Consider the following 18,529-nt stretch of genomic DNA (forward strand, 5'->3'; position numbering starts at 1 on the left):
TAAAAATTAATCAGCAAAATAAACAAAAAAATAAAAAAGGAACCAAGCAGCTTTTGCCTCAAGCTTTTTACCTGGTGCAGTTTAAAAAAGAGAGGGAAAGGGAGATAGGAAAAACATGGTTTTGGGTCTCCTTGCCCATTCTATCTCTTCCAAGGTGAACCATAGGAATAGATATCTGTGGTGTCACCCAGTAAGCATTTCAAGCAGTATCATTTCTTGACCCACTTTTGTATTTAAGGTCTATTACTATTTGTGTAATTCTTGTGTTTCAAATGGACAGAAATGAGAGCATTTCCTCTGCATAACCTAAGCCTATCACTGAGGGTGATAGGGTGATATTGCAAGGGTGAAACAAGTGTGAGACAGGAACCCTCCACCGTGTGAGTTACCATTTATTGACACAGAAAGTGCTGCTGTTGGAATATGCATATTATTTAGTGTAATAAGATAAACAAGGACAAATTGTTGTGTTTCAGCTCCAGTGCAATCTGTCCATGCCCTGCAGAAACTCTTCAACAGCGGATCAAAGACTTTCTCGGGGTCGTCTTGCTGTCAGGATTCAGAAGTGTTCTGATTTCCCTCTGGAGTCATAAATTGCACCTTGGGCACCATGAGGGAAGAATTGTTCCGGCGGATGGAATTGTTCCTTCTCATGGAATTGTTTCTTCTCATGGAATTGCGCTTCCTCAGAGAATTCTGGTGGGACAATTCACTCTTCTGGAGGGTCTGGATAAGGATGGAAGGCTTCTCGTCCAGCTCTCGGGCACTGCACCTTGGAGCAGCTACTTTCACGGTGTTGCCGAATTTGGAGTAATCCACAGAATACACGCCTTCCTCTTCGGTCACAATGGACACGAAGCGATGGCCCCACTGGATCTCCTCAGCAATGTAGGAGGTTCTAGCTTGTGTAGTAATGCCAGTAGTTTCGACCACTCCTTCTAGAATCACGATGACCTCCAGGTCTTGGTTGGCCAGGTCAGTGGCCGAGATATCATACAAGGGGCTGCGCTTGTCAATCACATGGCAGATGATCAGAGGGGCCACCAGGAAAATGTTATTACTCTCAAGGGGGTTGTCAACAGGAATGTCCAGTTGGTGAATAGGTACCACCTCGCCTTCCGGGGTCGTGGTTTTCTTGACCACTTGGATACGCACAGAGGCGCTGATGATCATGCTTTTCCTTAGGTCCCCCACGCGGAACATGAAACACAGTTTGCCATTTCGGACGGCGATTACCGCGTGGCGGCTGAAAATCAAGGTTTCTGCCCTTCGATGAGCTTGGGCTGTTTTCATGAAAATGCAGCCCAACATGACCGCATTGATGATCAAACCCACAATGTTCTGTAGAATCAGGACTGTGATAGCCAGAGGGCATTCCTCAGTCATCATTCTCCCTCCAAATCCAATTGTCACTTGAACTTCAATGGAGAAGAGGAAGGCAGAGGTGAAAGACCTGTAAGGAATGAGGTCAGAAAAGAGTGCCATCAGTTCAGATTTTTGAATCATGAAATAACACGTGAAGTTGAATTTTTCATGCTCTTCTTTCAAAGGCTATTTAAATTTTTTTTCATTACTGTTGATTAACAATTTTGTGTTGTTTCTGGTATACAGCAAAGTGATTCAGTTATATATGTTCTTTTTTAGATTCTTTTCTATTATAGGTGGTTATATAATATCGAGTATAGTTCCCCATGTAATACAGTAGCTCCTTGTTGGTTATCCATTTTATATATAGTAGTATATATATTTTGATCCCAAACTCCTAATTTATTCCTCTCCCCTCCTTTCCCCTTTGGTAACCATAAGCTGATTTTCTACATCTGTGAAACTAGTTCTGTTTTGTAAAGAAGTTTATTTGTATCATATTTTTAGATTCTACATATAAGCTATATCATGATATTTGTCTTTCTCTGTCTAGCTTACTTAATATGAGAATCTCCAGGTCCATCCACATTGCTGCAAATGGAATTATTTCATTCTTTTTTATGACTGAGTAATATTCCATTATATATGTGTGTGTGTGTGTGTGTGTACTACATCTTCTTTATCTGTTTACCTGTTCACGTCCAAAGGCTATTAAATACTTTTGGAAACACTAGCTAACTTAACATATCAAATGCCCTATTCTAAACACAAGCACTTGTTCATTTTCTCTCTTATCTGCATGTATCATTGTGAAATACTTCACTTTCACAAGTGAAAAGTGAAAGTGCAAATCGCTCAATCGTATCTGACTCTTTGCCACCACATGGACTATACAGAACATGGAATTCTCCAGGCCAGAATACTAGAAAGGGTAGCCTTTCCCTTCTCCAGGGGATCTTCTCAACCCAGGAATTGAACCCAGGTTTCCCACATTGCAGGCGGATTCTTTACCAACTGAGCTATCAGGGAAGCCCTTCACTTTCACAAAGGCATGGTTTATTTTGTTAAACTCATCCAAGTCGGTGCCTATTATTTATTGCCAAGCTGTATTTAAGTGACTCGAGTTACATGGAACAAACTGAGTCATGAGTGAACTTTTTATTGTTTACAACCTTCAAAATCATATTCATTAGTGAACACTATGTACCTTATATAGAGAAAGCACAGTGCTAAAGAGTGGTGTAAAACATGCCATTCAAAATACTAGTATTTTTAAATAAAAAAAGAATGTTGTGCTATTTGGAACCAAACATGTTTTCTCATTGATTGTTTCCTTTTGTTCTCTAAGTGAGCTAGAGAATACTGAAGCTTTTACAGGAAGGATTTGAGGTAAAGATTATTAAGTGACTGTGTCAAGATCATAATTAATAAGGGCACAAATCCTCTCACTTCTGGCCTTGTTTCTGAAAGAGACACAAGGAAGGGGCCAACATGTGTCAGGATTTTCCTGCGAAGATTTTTCAAACTGTGCTTTTCTTCCTGATCTCAGTGTAAACACTGATTTGGTAATTTAGTGTGGACCTGCACAAGACTTTTGAAAAGCTTGCAGATAACTCAGATTTATCTCCCTAATTGAGAGGCACCACATTTGGTCATTTTTCTCTTTAATTTATTCACTTAAGTACATAACCCTTACTGCTGTGGCTTCTTAATAGAAACAGTCTTAGTCATGTCTGCCCTCCACTCCAGTTTCAAACTTCTCTAATTTTATAGATGATAGGTCAACTGTCAAAGCATTAGCTGTTTCTTAATGCCACACAGTGAGTGAGCAAAATGTTTAAATATTTGGATATTGAGTATACATACTATATTTTGGTGGGACACCATGAGTGGTAAGCAAACACACATAAGATGATTTTTTTTTCCAACTGGGCTCATAATCAGGGATTTTTGTTTTTTATTTAATTGAAGCATAGTTGATGTCGCAGATGATTCCTTTAACTTTTAAATGAAAAAGTGCCTTTCCTATCCGTTCTGTTGTTAAAAAGATTCATGGAAAACCACAATGATTGCTTTTTGCACTAGCTACACACAAGATACACTGTATAAACCAAAATCATGGCAAAGAATAAGAAGAGACCCCAGAGAAGGGGCATGGACACAACAGTGATTTCTGATAATGTATACATAGTTCAGGCTTTCCCAGTGGCTCAGTGCTAAAGAATCTGTCTGCCAATGTAGGAGATGCAGGTTCGATCCCTGGGTCAGGAAGTAGGAAATAACAACCTGAAGTAGGAAACAGCAACCCGCTCCAGTATTCTTGCCTGGGAAATCCCATGAAGAGGGGAGCCTGACAAGCTGTAGTCCATGCAGGTCACAAAAGAGTCAGACACGACTTAGCAACTAAACAACATACATGCTTCAGCGAGCAGTGTAATGATGAATATGCCCAGATGTTTCATTTTAATGACTTAAGAGACTATTCATATGCGATTTGTGTATGTTATTTATTTATGAAAGAACTTGTTTCCAAACTATATGGTGCAAGACTCAGTGTTTTAATGAACACCTGTTGTGCTAAACAACCTCAAGAGATCAAAGTGTTTAGCTTCTGGTTTGTTCTGAGACAGAGGGAGTTAGGCTGAATAAGCAGAGGAAATGCGTTGGTTACTTTCTGACTCATGTTAGAAAGTCATCGACCTGAAAGGGAAGGTCAACCAGCCTAGAAGAAGAACGTCAAATATTATTTGGACACAATAGAGAATATTCATTATAATAAGTTATTTTCAGTGTTGATGACAAGGTGGGACATTGAACTTAAGAAAGGAAAGGAAACGCAAAAAAATTAGACATATTATTAGTCATGTTTTAAATCTCCTTTGGGAAAAAAATAGAAAGTTTTCTGTATCTACTTTTTCTGTGGTGAAAAAGTATTATGTACAGTTGGTTATGATTAAAATTTATATTGCACTGAAGTATACATAGTACCAAAATGTTAAAATAAGTAAATTTTTTACATTGAAAGATGTCCAATAATATTTTTTAGGTAAGAAGTAAAATTTAAAATGCTAAAGTTAAATCAACTATATTTCAATAAAAAGTTTAAAAATGTTTAGATAATCATATAATGAAAAATAAACAAATAAAATGCTAAAATTGTCACATTGCTAAAATCAAGTTTGTTTCATTGTATCTGCAACACTATTTCTAATAGTGAATTGAATGTTCACAGCAGCAGGAATCCATCAGAGGAATGAACATATCTCAAAACACATCTTGTTGAACAATAAAAGCTAGCAGTAAAACAGCTTTTAATAACCAGGTACTCTGTCAAGTTCTTTTACAAAATCACTGAAAATATCTCCCTTGTAATGACATATCTTTAATCAATTGCCTAATGACTTTTTCCACAAGGAAAGCCAATATATTCATCTTGGCTTTATAAATATAAAATGACAGAATAAAATCTGTCATTTATTTTTCAAGGTTTTATTATTTCTGTTTCTTTTATTTCATTTTATGTGTGTCTACTTCATGTTTATTAAAAGTGTACCTCGATAGGAAAATGATTCACTAATAGCAGTGCCAATAAACTTCTTAAAGAGAAATATTATAATGATATCTGACCTATACATATCTGTTAAACATAGTATTTTGTTTCCTTTATATTTGGTGTACTGATGATCACGTACATTTTTTTACCTGTATTTTCTTTGAGACAATAGTTTGTGACAAGTTTAAGACAAGAAAATAATATCTAACTCGATGGTAAAGGCAATGGATCAATTCAATTTGGCTTTCTCTCCTCAAAATCTGAGCTGAAATCTGTGGTGTGTGATCTCTGTGACAAATACTGCATGCCCATTTTGATAAGCTGGCATCTCAACTACTCCGGGAAGGGAAGAATGGGCAAATTTACAGTCTGTGTTTCTGCTTCTTGCAGTGGTATGCTAATTTGACATTTCAGGATCAGTAAAGGTTTTATTCTTTCCAGTTTCCTGACAGAACGGTGCCTGTTCAAGTTGCTTTGTTTTATGAATTCTGTGATTTTGGGATATTATTTGGAAAATGTCCTGGAAAAATTATTTGTATTATTACAAATATTTCTCTACAGGGTGAATATTTTTGCAATTGATGTTATCTTTTTCCATCTTTAAACAACAAAATTAAGAGACAAATCACCCCCAAGTAAATGTTCTTAGGCCATGTGAAAATATGAGCAGAGAATCACTGAAACCAAATTCACTTATCTTTGAAATATTTATGATATAAGAAAAAAAATTAGGGCAATTTAGGAACTGCCTCCCTATCCTACTAAACCTTTTAGAGAAAACCACAATGTTAAATCACTTCTACATAATCTCTTCCATCAAAAATTTGGACCAATTTCTATCAAAGATTAGTTTTTTTCTAGTTCTGAATGTTAACATAACTTTTAATTTTGGAATTAAAGCAAGCAATCAGCTATTCAAGATCATCTTGATAAAGAAAAGCTTAATATATATTTCATTTCTGGTGGATTTTTTGTTTTTTAATTTAGATCCCCTCTCCACCAGGGTTTTCTTATTTTTTCTTTTTTTCCATTATTTCTGAAAAAGTCACGGGGAAGAGAAGTCATGGAACATGACTAGCATTTGCACAACATTTTTTGTTGATCAGAGATATTTCCTTGTGGATACTGGAACTATGGACAGCAGCTTTTTCAGACGGAAAACTAAATGTGTGCTTTTTTTTTTTTTTTTGAGCAAGGAACTAAGTGAAATGCTTTTTAAATAACCAGTAAAATATTTTCAAGGCTAGCCCAAGGGATTGAAACTCTACATTTTCAAAGACTCCTCATCCAAGGCTGCACCCCAAAAATTTTTTAATACATCAGATTCGTTTTTTGTTTTTGCTATTTTATGTTTTTGCTTCTGAACGTACTAAAATAAAGTCTTTAGTTCACTGTCAACAAAACAACAAAGACAGAAAGGGCAGTTTCATCTATTTTTCTGTACTGTCTTCCACCCCACCTCAGCCCGACGTCTTCTTACCTGACGTTAGTCACACACACGGTGGCCTCCAAGCCACTTTTCTCCATCCCGCTTTTCTCCATGTAAGCATAGATGTCCCCGTGGGCAAAGGCCACCAGCCACCACATGATGGCGAAGAGCAGCCAGCTGCAGAGGAACGACATGGTAAAGATGACCAGGGTGTGGCGCCATTTCAGGTCCACCAAGGTGGTGAAGATGTCCTGGAGAAACCGTCCTTGCTCCCGGATGTTCTTGTGCGCCAGGTTGCAAGCCCCGCTCTTGGCGATGAAGCGGGCCTTGGGGAGGCGGTCCCGGATGCGCGGTTTGCGCAGGTTCTCCGCCGCGATGCGCGCCAGCACATACTCCTCGGGGATGATGCTCTTCCTGGCCAACATCGTCCCGTCACCATAGCCAGCCTAGGCACCTGTCTGCGACCTGCCTCTCCTTCCCTCGAGACCCGTCCTGCGGGAGGGAAACCAAGATTCAGAATTACCCACCTCCCCCTTCTTCGACTCTTCCGTCCTTGCATTGGAGGGGTGTGTCTATACCTTACAGGTGGCGTGCAAAGCTAAAGGTATGATCTTATAGTGCATGAGTTCTTAGATCTCGGGAAAATTACTTGGTCTAAACCAGAACTGTTTTAATAGCCCTTATCGTTTTGAACACTTAAGGGCACAGCCTTAGTTAAAACCCGGAGCCTTCCTGTAAACAGCAGCTTTAATGATATTTCTGAGATTACCCGCGTCTGGAGATTACTGCCAAAACCCAAGCGCACCGCGACCGCGAGGAAAACTGAGGCCAGCTTGGTATCACGATCTATTTAGTAAACTCCTCACATGATGTAGCAATATCAAAAGTAGAGAGGGGGATTCTTTTTCTGTTCTTTTTTAGAAGTAGGCAAAGAAAAGGCCGTGGACACTCCTGCACAGTATAAATAACAACTCGACAAAATAATAAGCACTGTTATGTAATTTTACGAAGAGGTATTTTACATTTCAAAGAAGTATGAGTTGCATTAAAAAAAATTCCCATTTGAACTCATAATGTAATAACTTGAACTTCTTTATGACAAAGGGATCAACCATACAAGCTGCAGGAAAACCCGGATAACAGCCTGCCGGCTGCGTAAAGAGTTCAGTAAAACAACGTGCCCCGAAAATCCCTCCGACGCTGTCAACCTCGCCGGTGTTTTGCATTTTAAATCTTTTGCGGGTACGCGCTCAGCCTCCCCCTCCCCTCCCCCGGAGGAGTGTGGAAACTTACAGACTCCCGGCCGCGGGCTGGGCGGCCGCAAGTCCCCGCACTCGCTTGCCCGCCGCGGACAGGTCCCTTGCTGTCCCATCTCCGCCCTCGGGAGCGGTAACTGCGACTGCCGGAGGGACCGATCGGGGGCCGCGTGTCCTAGGGAGAAGAGTTAAAGTAATAAAAGGTGCAATTGAATCTGCACCCGCTGGGGCGGGCTGGAGGAAGGGGGATGGTTGTAGCTTTCCCCCCTCCCCCTGCTCGGCTGTAGCCCTGGGCTGCGGCCGGGGGCGGAGGAGGGGTTGCGGGGAGAGGACCTGTGGGTGATGCGCCACAAATCAGACTCCCAGTTTGGGCTTTGACGCGCGCCAGCCCTCTGAGGCAGCCGAAATTCCGAGATGGGGGCGGGAGGGGGTGCCGGGGGGAGGCGAGTCCGGGGGAGTTAGGGAACCAGCCTGGGGGAGGGGCGGCGGGGGAGGGCGGGGCCTGCAGAACCGGCTCTTTCCCCAGTAGCCGAGACCCCCTGACGCCAGCAGGAATTTGAAAGGCTCCCAGCTTAGGGGAGAGAACTTGGAGTTCGAGTGCATTGACGTAAAGAGATTTTTTTTTTCTTCTTAAACCTGAGTAGGTAACTGTGCTACTTCAGATCCAGTAAAACCAGAGATAGAGCTCAGCAAATATTCCTCAGAGGCATCCAGGCTATGTGCTCACGTGATTATTTACATTAAATTTCCGTCTGGTAGGGATGATACAAGTAGAAGATGTTCTGAAACCCACTTCATTTATTTCTTCACCAGCCAAAGCTGGTTCTCAGGGAATTAAATACACGCACACACATACAACTGCGACAAAAAAAAAAAAAAGTAGAAGAAAAAAAACCATTCAAAGTCTCTTCCAATAAAAAAAAACTTATCCCAAACAGGGACTGCTGTCAACACTTTAGAACTCAAACCGTCGTCTTCAGTAATTGGTGGCTTTCTGAAATGTTGCAGCTTCTCCCTCTTGTGTAGATGTCCTGGATGATAGAACAGAGCAGTTGTGCGCAAGAAAGGTTATATAGTAAATATCTTTCTATAGCTTTTTGAAAAAGAGCCAGCAAAGACAAATGTGCTTTCTCCCACAGGTCAGGCCTCCTGATTTGGCACTTGTGTTAATGGAAACTTTAATTTTTGGAAATTTCATGTATTTTCCAAGACTCAGAGCAGAAAGCAGTATGGAGCATAAACAATGTGTTCATTTAATTACCAAGAGACCTAAAATTAGTCTTTAATGAAGGCAAATGAAGAATCGTTTTTTCCTCCTCCTGGATAGACCTGCTTAACCCCTTCAAGCCTGGGGATCCTAGTCTATTGGTGGTAGCTCTGTTCTCCACTGTTGTGAATTTTTACAGTAATTTTGCGCAGTAGTTTTACTACAAATGTGTGGGGATCCAATTGTACAGTTAATCCCCTCATTATTCCATTTTGCAGTTGTTTGGTGTACAATTTATTCCCTGTTATTTTAGCTGGGATAACATTCATCAAATACCTATTTGGGCAAGGAATGTGTATATATATATATATATAATCACAGTGCTGTTCTTAAGAGAGAGTTGTAGTAAAAGACATGGATTTGATAATAAACTCTAATACTAGCAAGGATGTGATTAGAATGCGAGTGGAAATAGAACTAATCTAGATATATTAAGACTAGAAGACTAAGGAAAGAAATCGGCATGGATTATTTGGCATCTGGTCTAGTCTGAGGGGCTTCCTCAGTGACTCAGCAGTAAAGAGTCTGCCGGCAGTGCAGGAGACACTGGTTCGATCCCTGGGTCAGGAAGATTCCCTGGAGGAGGGCATGGCAACCCACTCCAGTATTATTGCCTGGAGAATCCCCGTGGACAGGGAGCCTGGCGAGCTACAGTCCATGGGGTCAAAAAGAGTAGGACATGATCACTAGTCTTTGAAAGCCCAGATATATTTGGGTTTGGAGCAAAACTGAGAAAAGACATTCCACTTTTCTCAGGAAGGAAGAGTGTGAGGGAGGATTGACAAGAGTGAGCCATGTTTTAGTAACAAACTGATCAGCACTGATGCGGCAACACAGGCAAAAGAGCGGGGCTGGATGTGTGGGCCCAGTGCTCCCCGAACAACCTCTGCCACCACCACTCTGAACACAAGGAGTTATTCCTGTCCTTGTCCCATGCCCTCGCCACTCTTCCCCGCAGTCCATGAAACTGGGGGCTGCTAGAGAGCAGGGCTGTGACTCAGTGTCACAGCCTATATGTCAGAGGGGCTCAAAGAATACTTTTGAGTCAATGAATGGGAAAGGTAAGGTTGAAAACCATGCTGATACCTCAAAAAAAAAAAAAAAAAAAAAACACCCACCACAAAAAACAAAACACCAGACAGCCTTAAATGCTCAAAAAAAGAAGTCTGGACAGTCTTTAGGAGGTAGTGGTAAGCCATGGAAGGAATCTGATTAGAGAACACCAGAAGTGCCTGCTTTAGGAGGGTTGATCAGGAACAAGAGGCCAAGATGGCTTTGAAGCTTGCATTGCTAAGGGTCCTTTCAGGCTCCAACATGCTGTGATCAGCAGAAGGGGACACTGGAAACTGTTGTGTTAATTAGAGAAGGAGTGAGGTCTGGGGCTAATAAACAATGTCAGTAGACAATATACAAATGTATACAAAAGGAAAGCTACAGAGTCAATATTTGGAGGGTAAAGTCACAGAGGACTGTGACATTGTGATGAGAGAGAAATATTAGGGAAATTGGATGGGAAATGGTGAACTGTTGAGGAGAATTATGAGAGGATGGGCCACAAATCCATATCAGAATATTATGGAAATTCTGGCCTTTTGTGATAATAATCATATTTAGAATTCAGTTTTTTTTTCCTCGTGAGATGTAATTCTTCCAAATATGCAGTTTCAAGTTTTGACTTGTTTTGGAATGATAAACTCTGTACCCTACTTTTTAGTAGTCAGTGCTTCAAATTAATTCAAAATAAGAGCACTAAGAATACACACAATAAAGGTTAATTTTAAGAAATTGATAAGCAAAGTTTTGGCAATAATATGCCTAAAAACAAATAGCAGCCATTCAGATGGAGAATGTGTACTATAAAAACATCACAGGCTTTTTCTTTTTTCTTCCTGACATTTTTTAAACCAAATCTTTATGTCTTTTTCCTTTAACTAATTTTTCTATGCTAAATGGAAGCTGCATGAGGACACATAGTTTGTTGTTAATACCACAGACCCAGTGTCTGGAATTATTCCTAGCTCCTGGAAATGGGTACTCAACAAATACTCGTCAAATGAAGAAAAGAAGGAATAGTGCTCGCAACACTGTGTTTCTGTCTGTCTTGCACTTACTCTAACTCTCATCTTTCTTTGTGTATTTACAACCATTTCTCATAGCTCACATAGGTAATCTGAAGCTTGGGGGTCTCCTTGAAGTCTTTATTGTTGTCACTGTTCAGTCACTAAGTTGAGTTTGACTCTTTCGAGACCCCATGGACTGTAGCCCGCCAGGCTCCTCTGTCCATGGGATTCTCCAGGCGAGGATATTGGAGTGGGTTGCCACATCCTTCTGTAAGGAATTTATCTGACCCAGGAATTGAACCTGTGTCTCCTGCATTGACAGGCTTATTCTTTACAATTGAGCCACCTGGGAAGCCCTCCTTGAAGTTTGGGGCCATATCTGTCTGCAAAGATTTCATTACTTATCATCTCTCCCTTCTTTCTTTATTTTTCCCTTCTCTTCCCTTCAAACTCCTTCCTTCCTCAGCAACTGTCCTCACTGCTCCAGGTCCCCAGTACTTACATTTGTTTACATATGAAACTTGTTTAAACTTGGCATTTGCCGGCTATGTTTCTCTTGACAACTTTTGAACCTAATGGAGATATATCTGTATCCCCAGAGATCTTTGTGGACACAAGTAGCTGCTAGATAAATATCTAGTATTAATTGATTCTAGTTCTTCCCCTATGATCCCCCTTTTCTCATATTATAGGCCAAATAATGAACATTTAAATTTACTTCTGAGAAATTTGTGAAGGAAATCAATTTTTCAAGAACATATTTACTACTTCAGGCTTATTTTATTGGTCTGCTTATTTAATCACTCTTGCTGTCACCCACTTAAAATTTTCTTAACTGTTCTATAATGTCCTAATTGCTCAAGAGTGAAGACTGATTTGTGCGTTACTCCCAGAGGAGACCTCTAATGAACAGAGCTAACTTTAAATTTTATGGTTTTCTTGACTTTAGGAATCCAGTAAGAATCTACTCATGTTACATCCCAGAGAAATTTATACAGTAATCGGGAAACAATTTAAGGATAGCTATTCACTTATAAGTAAACATCGGTTAGATTCCTTTTAGACTTTATGTGCATTTTATTTGCAGATAAAAAAATTTCTGCAGTTCTCATTCTCCGAAGAAACAGAGTTGGTCGGGTGACTTCAAACAAGAAAGGCTGATGCTTTCCCCATTTGTCTGCTGCTTTGATTATCAAATACAAATCAGTGAAGTCCTTGAAAGGACCCTTTTTTAAAAAATTTATTTATTTTTTAATTGAAGGATAATTGCCTTACAGAATTTTGTTTTCTGTCAAACCTCAGCATGAATCAGCCATAGATATACGTATGTCCCCTCCCTCTTGAACTTCCCTCTTATCTCAGGTAAAAGGTAAAGGCCTTGCATTTGATGACTTTGCCTTTGATTTGACTTGTGAATTTAGAACTCTTTGTTTGTCTGAACCTTATTAGATTTTAGAATTTGGAGAGTCTTCAAAATGACAATGGAAACGATTAATGTTAGCAGCCCAAATAACAGTTCGTCTATTTGCTTGGTCTGCTGCTTTATTAGTGTCCTCATATAAACCACTTTGGAACATATTGCTTTGGAATCAACTTAATAAAACTGTTACATAAACTAGTAATCAAAACAACATGTTATACACTCACTTTTTTGGAGTTATCATGAAGTGGGAATGACAATATAACCCTTGGTACTTATCTGTTCCAGTGATTTCAGAGAACATTTCTTTTTGAGATATATATCTATTATGTGCAAAAGAACCTCACTCTCCAAATTAGGCTACCCGTTTCTTCAACGATATCCATTAGAGCCATCAGTGAAAAAAAATTTTCCATGCGGCTTGCATGTGCAACACCTCAAACTTCTGCCAGCTCACAGGTGTGAATCTGTGGGCCAGGAAGGGGGCATTCATGACAATGACTATCTTTTAATATACAACCAGGTGAACAAAACAAAGCCCCTGCTCCAACTCATTCTTAGAGAGGAAGGTGTTAGCCAACAAATAGACAAGTAATACATTCTATAATTATCAGTGGTGTTGAAATTTATAAAGAGGGTAAAGCAGGAAAAAGAACGAGAGTAACTAGGGCCAGAGATGGGCAATTTTACATAGAGTTCAGAAAAGACCTCTTTGTGTGTGTGCCTACTAAGTCACGTCAGTCGTGTCCAACTCTTTGCCATCCTTTGTACTGTAGCCCTCTTGTCTCCTCTGTCTATGGGATTTCTCAGGCAAGAATGCTGGAGCGGGTAGCCATTCCCTTCTCCAGGCGATCTTCCTGACCCAGGAATTGAACCCATGTCTCTTATGTCACCTGCATTGGCAGGCGGGTTCTTTACCACTAGCGCCACCTAGGAAACCCCAAAACCCTCGTTAAGAAGCCTAAATTTGAAAAAAGAAATCAGTCAGAGACTCAGGCAGCCTAAGAACAAGTATAAAGACTTTGAATTGGGAAGAAGCTTGGTGTGTTTGAAGAATAGTAACAAGATCAATGTATCAGATGGAAATGAGGAAAAACAGGAGATGAGATGGGGAAAATGGGAAGTGCATTCACTGATCCATGCATCTTTCCATTTACCCAGTGAATAAAGATTCAGAATCTGCATATTCTAGGTGATGAATACATTGAGTTAATTATTTGGGCAGCTTTTTGAGAATTAGGTTATTTTCCTGATCTTACCCAAGAGTCTATTTGAGTCAAATACCTACCAGGTGGAAAGCTACAACATACTCAAAACATCTGATGTAAATGTGTTACTCACTCAGTTGTGTCCAACTCTTTGCAACCCCATGGACTGTAGCCCACCAGGCTCCTCTGTCCATGGGATTCTCCAGGCAAGAATACTGGAGTGGGTTGTCATTTCCTTCTCCAGGGATCTTCCTGACCCAGGGATCGAACCTGGGTCTCCCACACTGCAGGCAGATTCTTTACCATCTGAGCCACCACGGAAGCCCTAAAACATCTGATCCGTAATCCTCAACCCTTTTTATGAACAATATCTCAAAGTGAGGATTGTTAATCTGTGATCCAGCTACATGAGAGACACATGGTTACCTTATTTTATGCTCTTCCAAGCTTTTATGAAGGAAAGATAGAATAAGATAATATCTTTGGCCCCCAGACTGAAATATCTTTCGTGAGATGGTATAAACACTTCTAATGAGGTACATTTAAGAATGCCCCTGGAGAATCTATTGCCCACTTAGGTTTAAGAAACTCATAGAATTATTATGAGAACAAGATGACACAATCCATACAAAGCACTTAGTGACCGGTCTGTTGTAAGTACTTAGTAAAGGTCAGTTTGAGTATTATTTTTGAGACCCCCACCAACCTTCAGAATCCCAACTGCCCAGCATTTATACTGGCATCTCCTCAACTCTTGAATTTAATCAAGACACGTGACTGAAAGTGAGTCAGCCAAAATACGGGTAATAAAATAGAGACCCAAGAAATCAGCATGTCTGGTTTACTGTAATAGTGTCTCCAAGAGAAAAGTGCTTTTATCAGTCAAGTAGACCTTCCCTGTGATAATTATTTTTTACTGATAGGGTGAAAAATGCTAGTACTAAATGAAGCTGGTACTAGCATCTTCTAATAGAAGATGGAGAATAGAAATTTTGCAGGCTGTGAAATTTTGCCATGATATTCTCATGCCAGAGAGAGGCAAGTTTGCAGAAGCCTCAGGTCTGTCTTGCTATAGGCTTTTCTGAAGCTCTTAGGGAGACAGCAATTCCCAACAATGTCTTGATCCATTGCTAAGCTTTCACGTCACTATGTTTTAAAAAATCAGTGACTCATGCAGTTCTTGGAAAGGGGAACCTGATATTTTCCAGAACTCTCTCAGGAGGGTACTCCTTACTGCCACCTTTCAAAAATGCCTGCTGCAGAAGGGCTATTTAGAAGTTGAACATTTTAAAGTGACATGTAGATTCATTGGTCCCAGTGATCATTTACCAGGATTTTTTCTGCTGTTAAATATCCTGAATTTTCCTTTAGGTAAAAATGACCTATGCCAGAAAAGCTTTCACGAGGTTGTTTTTCTAAACAGGTTCAAGTTAGAATGAAATATTCGGTATTTGCTGCTAATTTAAAATGTCAAATCCCCTCTTTTATTGTTAGAATAAATGGGATAATAAAATACTCTCCTCTCTGTAAATCTACAGAAATTTATTATGCAGTTGATTCACACATGAAATATACCCTTTGTTTAAGTTCATATACTTTTAGAGTCAGAGAGATGTGGGATCAGTGACCAATTCTGCCATTTCCTTGGTTAATGGCTTTGAGGAACACAATCACTCTGAGCATCATTTTCTCTTCTGTACAATGAAGACGCTAATATCTGCCTCTCAAGAGTTTTATATTAAATGAGGTAAGTGTGTAAAAGGATTTAGCACAGGCTAATTACACTTAACACATAATATTTTCTAAAATAATTATAACTTTCATGCTACTTCTTTAATTAGTATTTAATTTTTAATTTGTGTATTTTTTCTTAGCCTGCATTTGTTGGTATTTTCAGATCAATAGTAAATAATGATGCTAACAGACATGCTTTTCTTTTTAGTGATTTTGAGAAAATGCTTCCAGAATATATAGTTCACATGGTTATCATTTTGAGGTAGTGTGCTTTTTCTACCTTTCTGGGTTTCTTTTAAAGCTTTTTTTTTTTTTTTGCCACACTGGGTTTTCATTACTGTGGGCTGGCTTTCTCGAGTTGTGGTGAGTGAGGGTTACTCTTCATTGCAGTGCATGGCCTTCTCATTGCAGTGGTTTCTCTAATCATAGAGCACAGGCTCTAGGCTTGTGGACTAGTAGTTGTAGTGAACAGGCTCAGTTGCTCTGTGGCATGTGTAGTCTTCCTGGACCAGGGATCGAACCTATGTCCCCTGCATTGGCAGGAGGATTCTTATCCACTGTAGCATCAGAGAAGTCTAACTTTTCTATATTTTTAAAATCAATAAGGAATGAAGAATTACATAAGAGACCTTTTTAGCATATACCAAAGTGACCTTTTTTTTTCTTCTGTGGCTAGTTAATAGGGTTAATTAAGTTACTAGGTTAAAAAAGTCATATTATTTTTACATGCCTGTGATAAACTTCACTTGGTCATGGTAAGTTATTATTTTAATGTAATACTGGGTTGTTTTTCCTATTATATACTTAGGGTATTTGCATTGGTAGCTTTAAGTGAGTTAGTATTATTGTTTCTGTGTTATCTCTGCCTGATTTTGGATAATTGTTATGAGTGTTTGTAGAAAGAATTGATACATATCCCTTCTCTATGGATGGTAATAGTTTAAATAGAATAGGGATTAGGTACTTCCTGAAATCATCCGAGTCCAAATTTTTTAGGAATAGTTCTTGGCTCTCTGAGTCCTCTTCATGCTCAGTTTTCCCCTCTGGGATCTTTCTTTCAGACGATCTAAATCTATCCTCCATATCTTTTCAGTGTCCTTTTTTTTTTTAATTGAAGTATATTTGCTGTACATTATCATATGTTACAGGTGTACAATATAGTGGGCTTTCCAGGTAGTGCTAGGGGTAAAGAACCCACCTGCAAAAGCAGGAGACATAAGAGACATGGGTTCCATCCCTGGGTGGGGATGATCCCCTGGAGGAGGGCATGGCCACCCACTCCACTATTGTTGCCTGGAGAATCCCATGGACCGAGGAGCCTGGTGGGCTACAGCCCATGGGGTTGCAGAGTTGAACACGATTGGAGTGACTTAGCATGCATGCACATATAATATACTGATTCACAATTTTTGAAGGTTATACCCTATTTATAGTTATTGTATTTGCTATGTTCTCTGTATTGTACAATATATCATTGCAGCTTATTTTATACGTAATAGTTATATCTCTTCCTCCCCTACCCCCTTCCCTCTTCCCACTGGTAAATAGTTTTCTACATTTCAGTGTTTTTATTTTCTATCAGTTTTTTCTGTGCTACATTCTAGATCTGTTTCCAGTGCAAAGAAGTCTCTCATAATTTAAGCTTAATTGCTGTTGAACCTCTCCATTGAATTGCTAATTTTAATGGCTTTTTTTCTTTTCTAGAAGGTCTCTATTTGATTATTTTAAATTAATTTGCTCTTTTTCTTACCTTTAGAAAACCTTTGTGGGGTTTCCTTGGTGGCTTGGTGGTAAGGAATCTGTCTGTCCATGCAGGAGGCCTGGGTTCAATCCCTGATCAGGGAAGATCCCACAGGCCACAGAGCAACAGAGTCCCTGCACCACAACTTCTGAGCCTGAGCTCAAGAGCCCAGGAGCTGCAATTACTGAGTCTATGTGCTGCAGCTACTGAGGCCCACACACCTACAGCCTGTGCTCTGCAAGAAGAGAAGTCACTACAATGAGAAACCCATGCCGCAACTAGAGAGTAGACCCCACTTGCCACAGCTAGGGAAAAACCCTGAGCGCCACAAAGACCCAGCAGAGCCAAAAATAAATAAATAACATTATTTAAAAAATGAGAAAAGAGACTGAAAAAAATTAGCATGGCCTCAGGAATCTATAGAATATAACAAGAAATGTAATATTAAAAACAAAAAAACCTTTGTATACAACTATGTAACTGCCATACAGATCACAGATCGACCATGAAACATATTTATCGCTTTAGAAAATTTCCTTCTGCCCCTTTCCAGACTGTAATTGATCCCCACCAGAGCTCATTTTGTTATGACTAATTTTATTATTGGTTTGTTTTGCTTGTTGCTTAGCTTGGTATACATGGAATCATGTATAAAGATACTCTTATGGAATCACATATAAAGATACTCTTCGGTATCTGTGTTCTTTCACTCAACATAATATTTGTGAGCTTTGGCCATGTTGTTCCATATACCAGGAATAGTTATTTCCTGGTGTGGATTAGCCACCATTTATTCATCCATCTTCCCGTTGTCAGGGATTTGGGCTGTTTTTGTTTTCTTTTCACTCTTAGGAATAAAGCTGCTCTTAACATTTCTGTACAAGTCTTTTTGTGGACATAAGCACTCATTTCTCTTGGATATGTGCCCAGGAGTGGAAATGTTGAGTCCTGGCAGAGGCGCATATTTTTAGCCTTGGTAGAAGCAGCCAGTTTTCCATATTGGTTGTGCCATTTCTGCTCTCAACAACAGCGTGGGACAGTTCACCATCACCAACACTTGGTATTGTTAGTCTTCGTGGTTTTAGTCATTTTAGTGGGTAGGTAGCTGTTCTTTTATCTGCATTCCTGATGAAAAATGATACTGAGCACATTTTCACATCTTTTTTTGAAAAACATACATATTTTTAATATCTTATAGATCGTCTAATTTTTTCTAGTTTTTTTGTGCTAATATTATAATTTGTCGTGTCTCTTGATTCCTATCCTGGTGATTTTAATTTTGAATGTGAGTTAATCTGATTTTATTCATCCTTCCCAGGAGATCAAGGTTGTACCTCAGCAGACTGATTTTGCATTTGCCCTTTCCAGAATTCCAAGGATTTCAATGTTCTGGAGCCATTTTTACTTGATGTTTCAGCTTGAATATATGATCTCAACATTGTAAAGTTGGAATCATATCAAAATTTTAAAAATCGTATCAAATTTTAAACTTTCAG

At 39.4% G+C, this 18,529-nt stretch overlaps 1 protein-coding gene and 1 long non-coding RNA gene across 2 annotated transcripts in view; one reads left to right on the forward strand and one right to left on the reverse strand.

The window, feature by feature from the left end:
• Positions 1–374: 374 nt before the first annotated feature.
• KCNJ8 (potassium inwardly rectifying channel subfamily J member 8) lies at positions 375–8,084 on the reverse strand. The gene is made up of 4 exons (XM_043440117.1): positions 7,937–8,084; positions 7,641–7,778; positions 6,399–6,839; positions 375–1,453 (listed from the first exon to the last, which is right to left on the reverse strand). Exons 3-4 carry the CDS (start codon positions 6,770–6,772, stop codon positions 553–555), a joined length of 1,275 nt encoding a protein of 424 aa, XP_043296052.1. The 5' UTR covers positions 6,773–6,839; positions 7,641–7,778; positions 7,937–8,084; the 3' UTR covers positions 375–552.
• The window catches only part of LOC122423264, a 115,017-nt gene continuing 103,324 nt past the window's right edge, over positions 6,837–18,529 (forward strand). The window contains exon 1 of the long non-coding RNA XR_006264118.1: positions 6,837–6,951. This is a non-coding gene — a long non-coding RNA (uncharacterized LOC122423264). The remainder of the gene's footprint in view (positions 6,952–18,529) is intronic.

Source organism: Cervus canadensis, chromosome 21 (assembly GCF_019320065.1).
Source record: "Cervus canadensis isolate Bull #8, Minnesota chromosome 21, ASM1932006v1, whole genome shotgun sequence".
NCBI classification, from domain to species: domain Eukaryota; kingdom Metazoa; phylum Chordata; class Mammalia; order Artiodactyla; family Cervidae; genus Cervus; species Cervus canadensis.

What these genes read in the sequence shown, in the direction of transcription:
- KCNJ8 (XM_043440117.1), bottom strand. Translation starts at nt 6,772, where the DNA reads ATGTTGGCCAGGAAGAGCATCATCCCCGAGGAGTATGTGCTGGCGCGC. An exon ending in GTGTGTGTGACTAACGTCAG is followed by an intron (nt 1,454 to 6,398) that starts GTAAGAAGACGT and finishes CATTCCTTACAG; the next exon opens with GTCTTTCACCTCTGCCTTCC.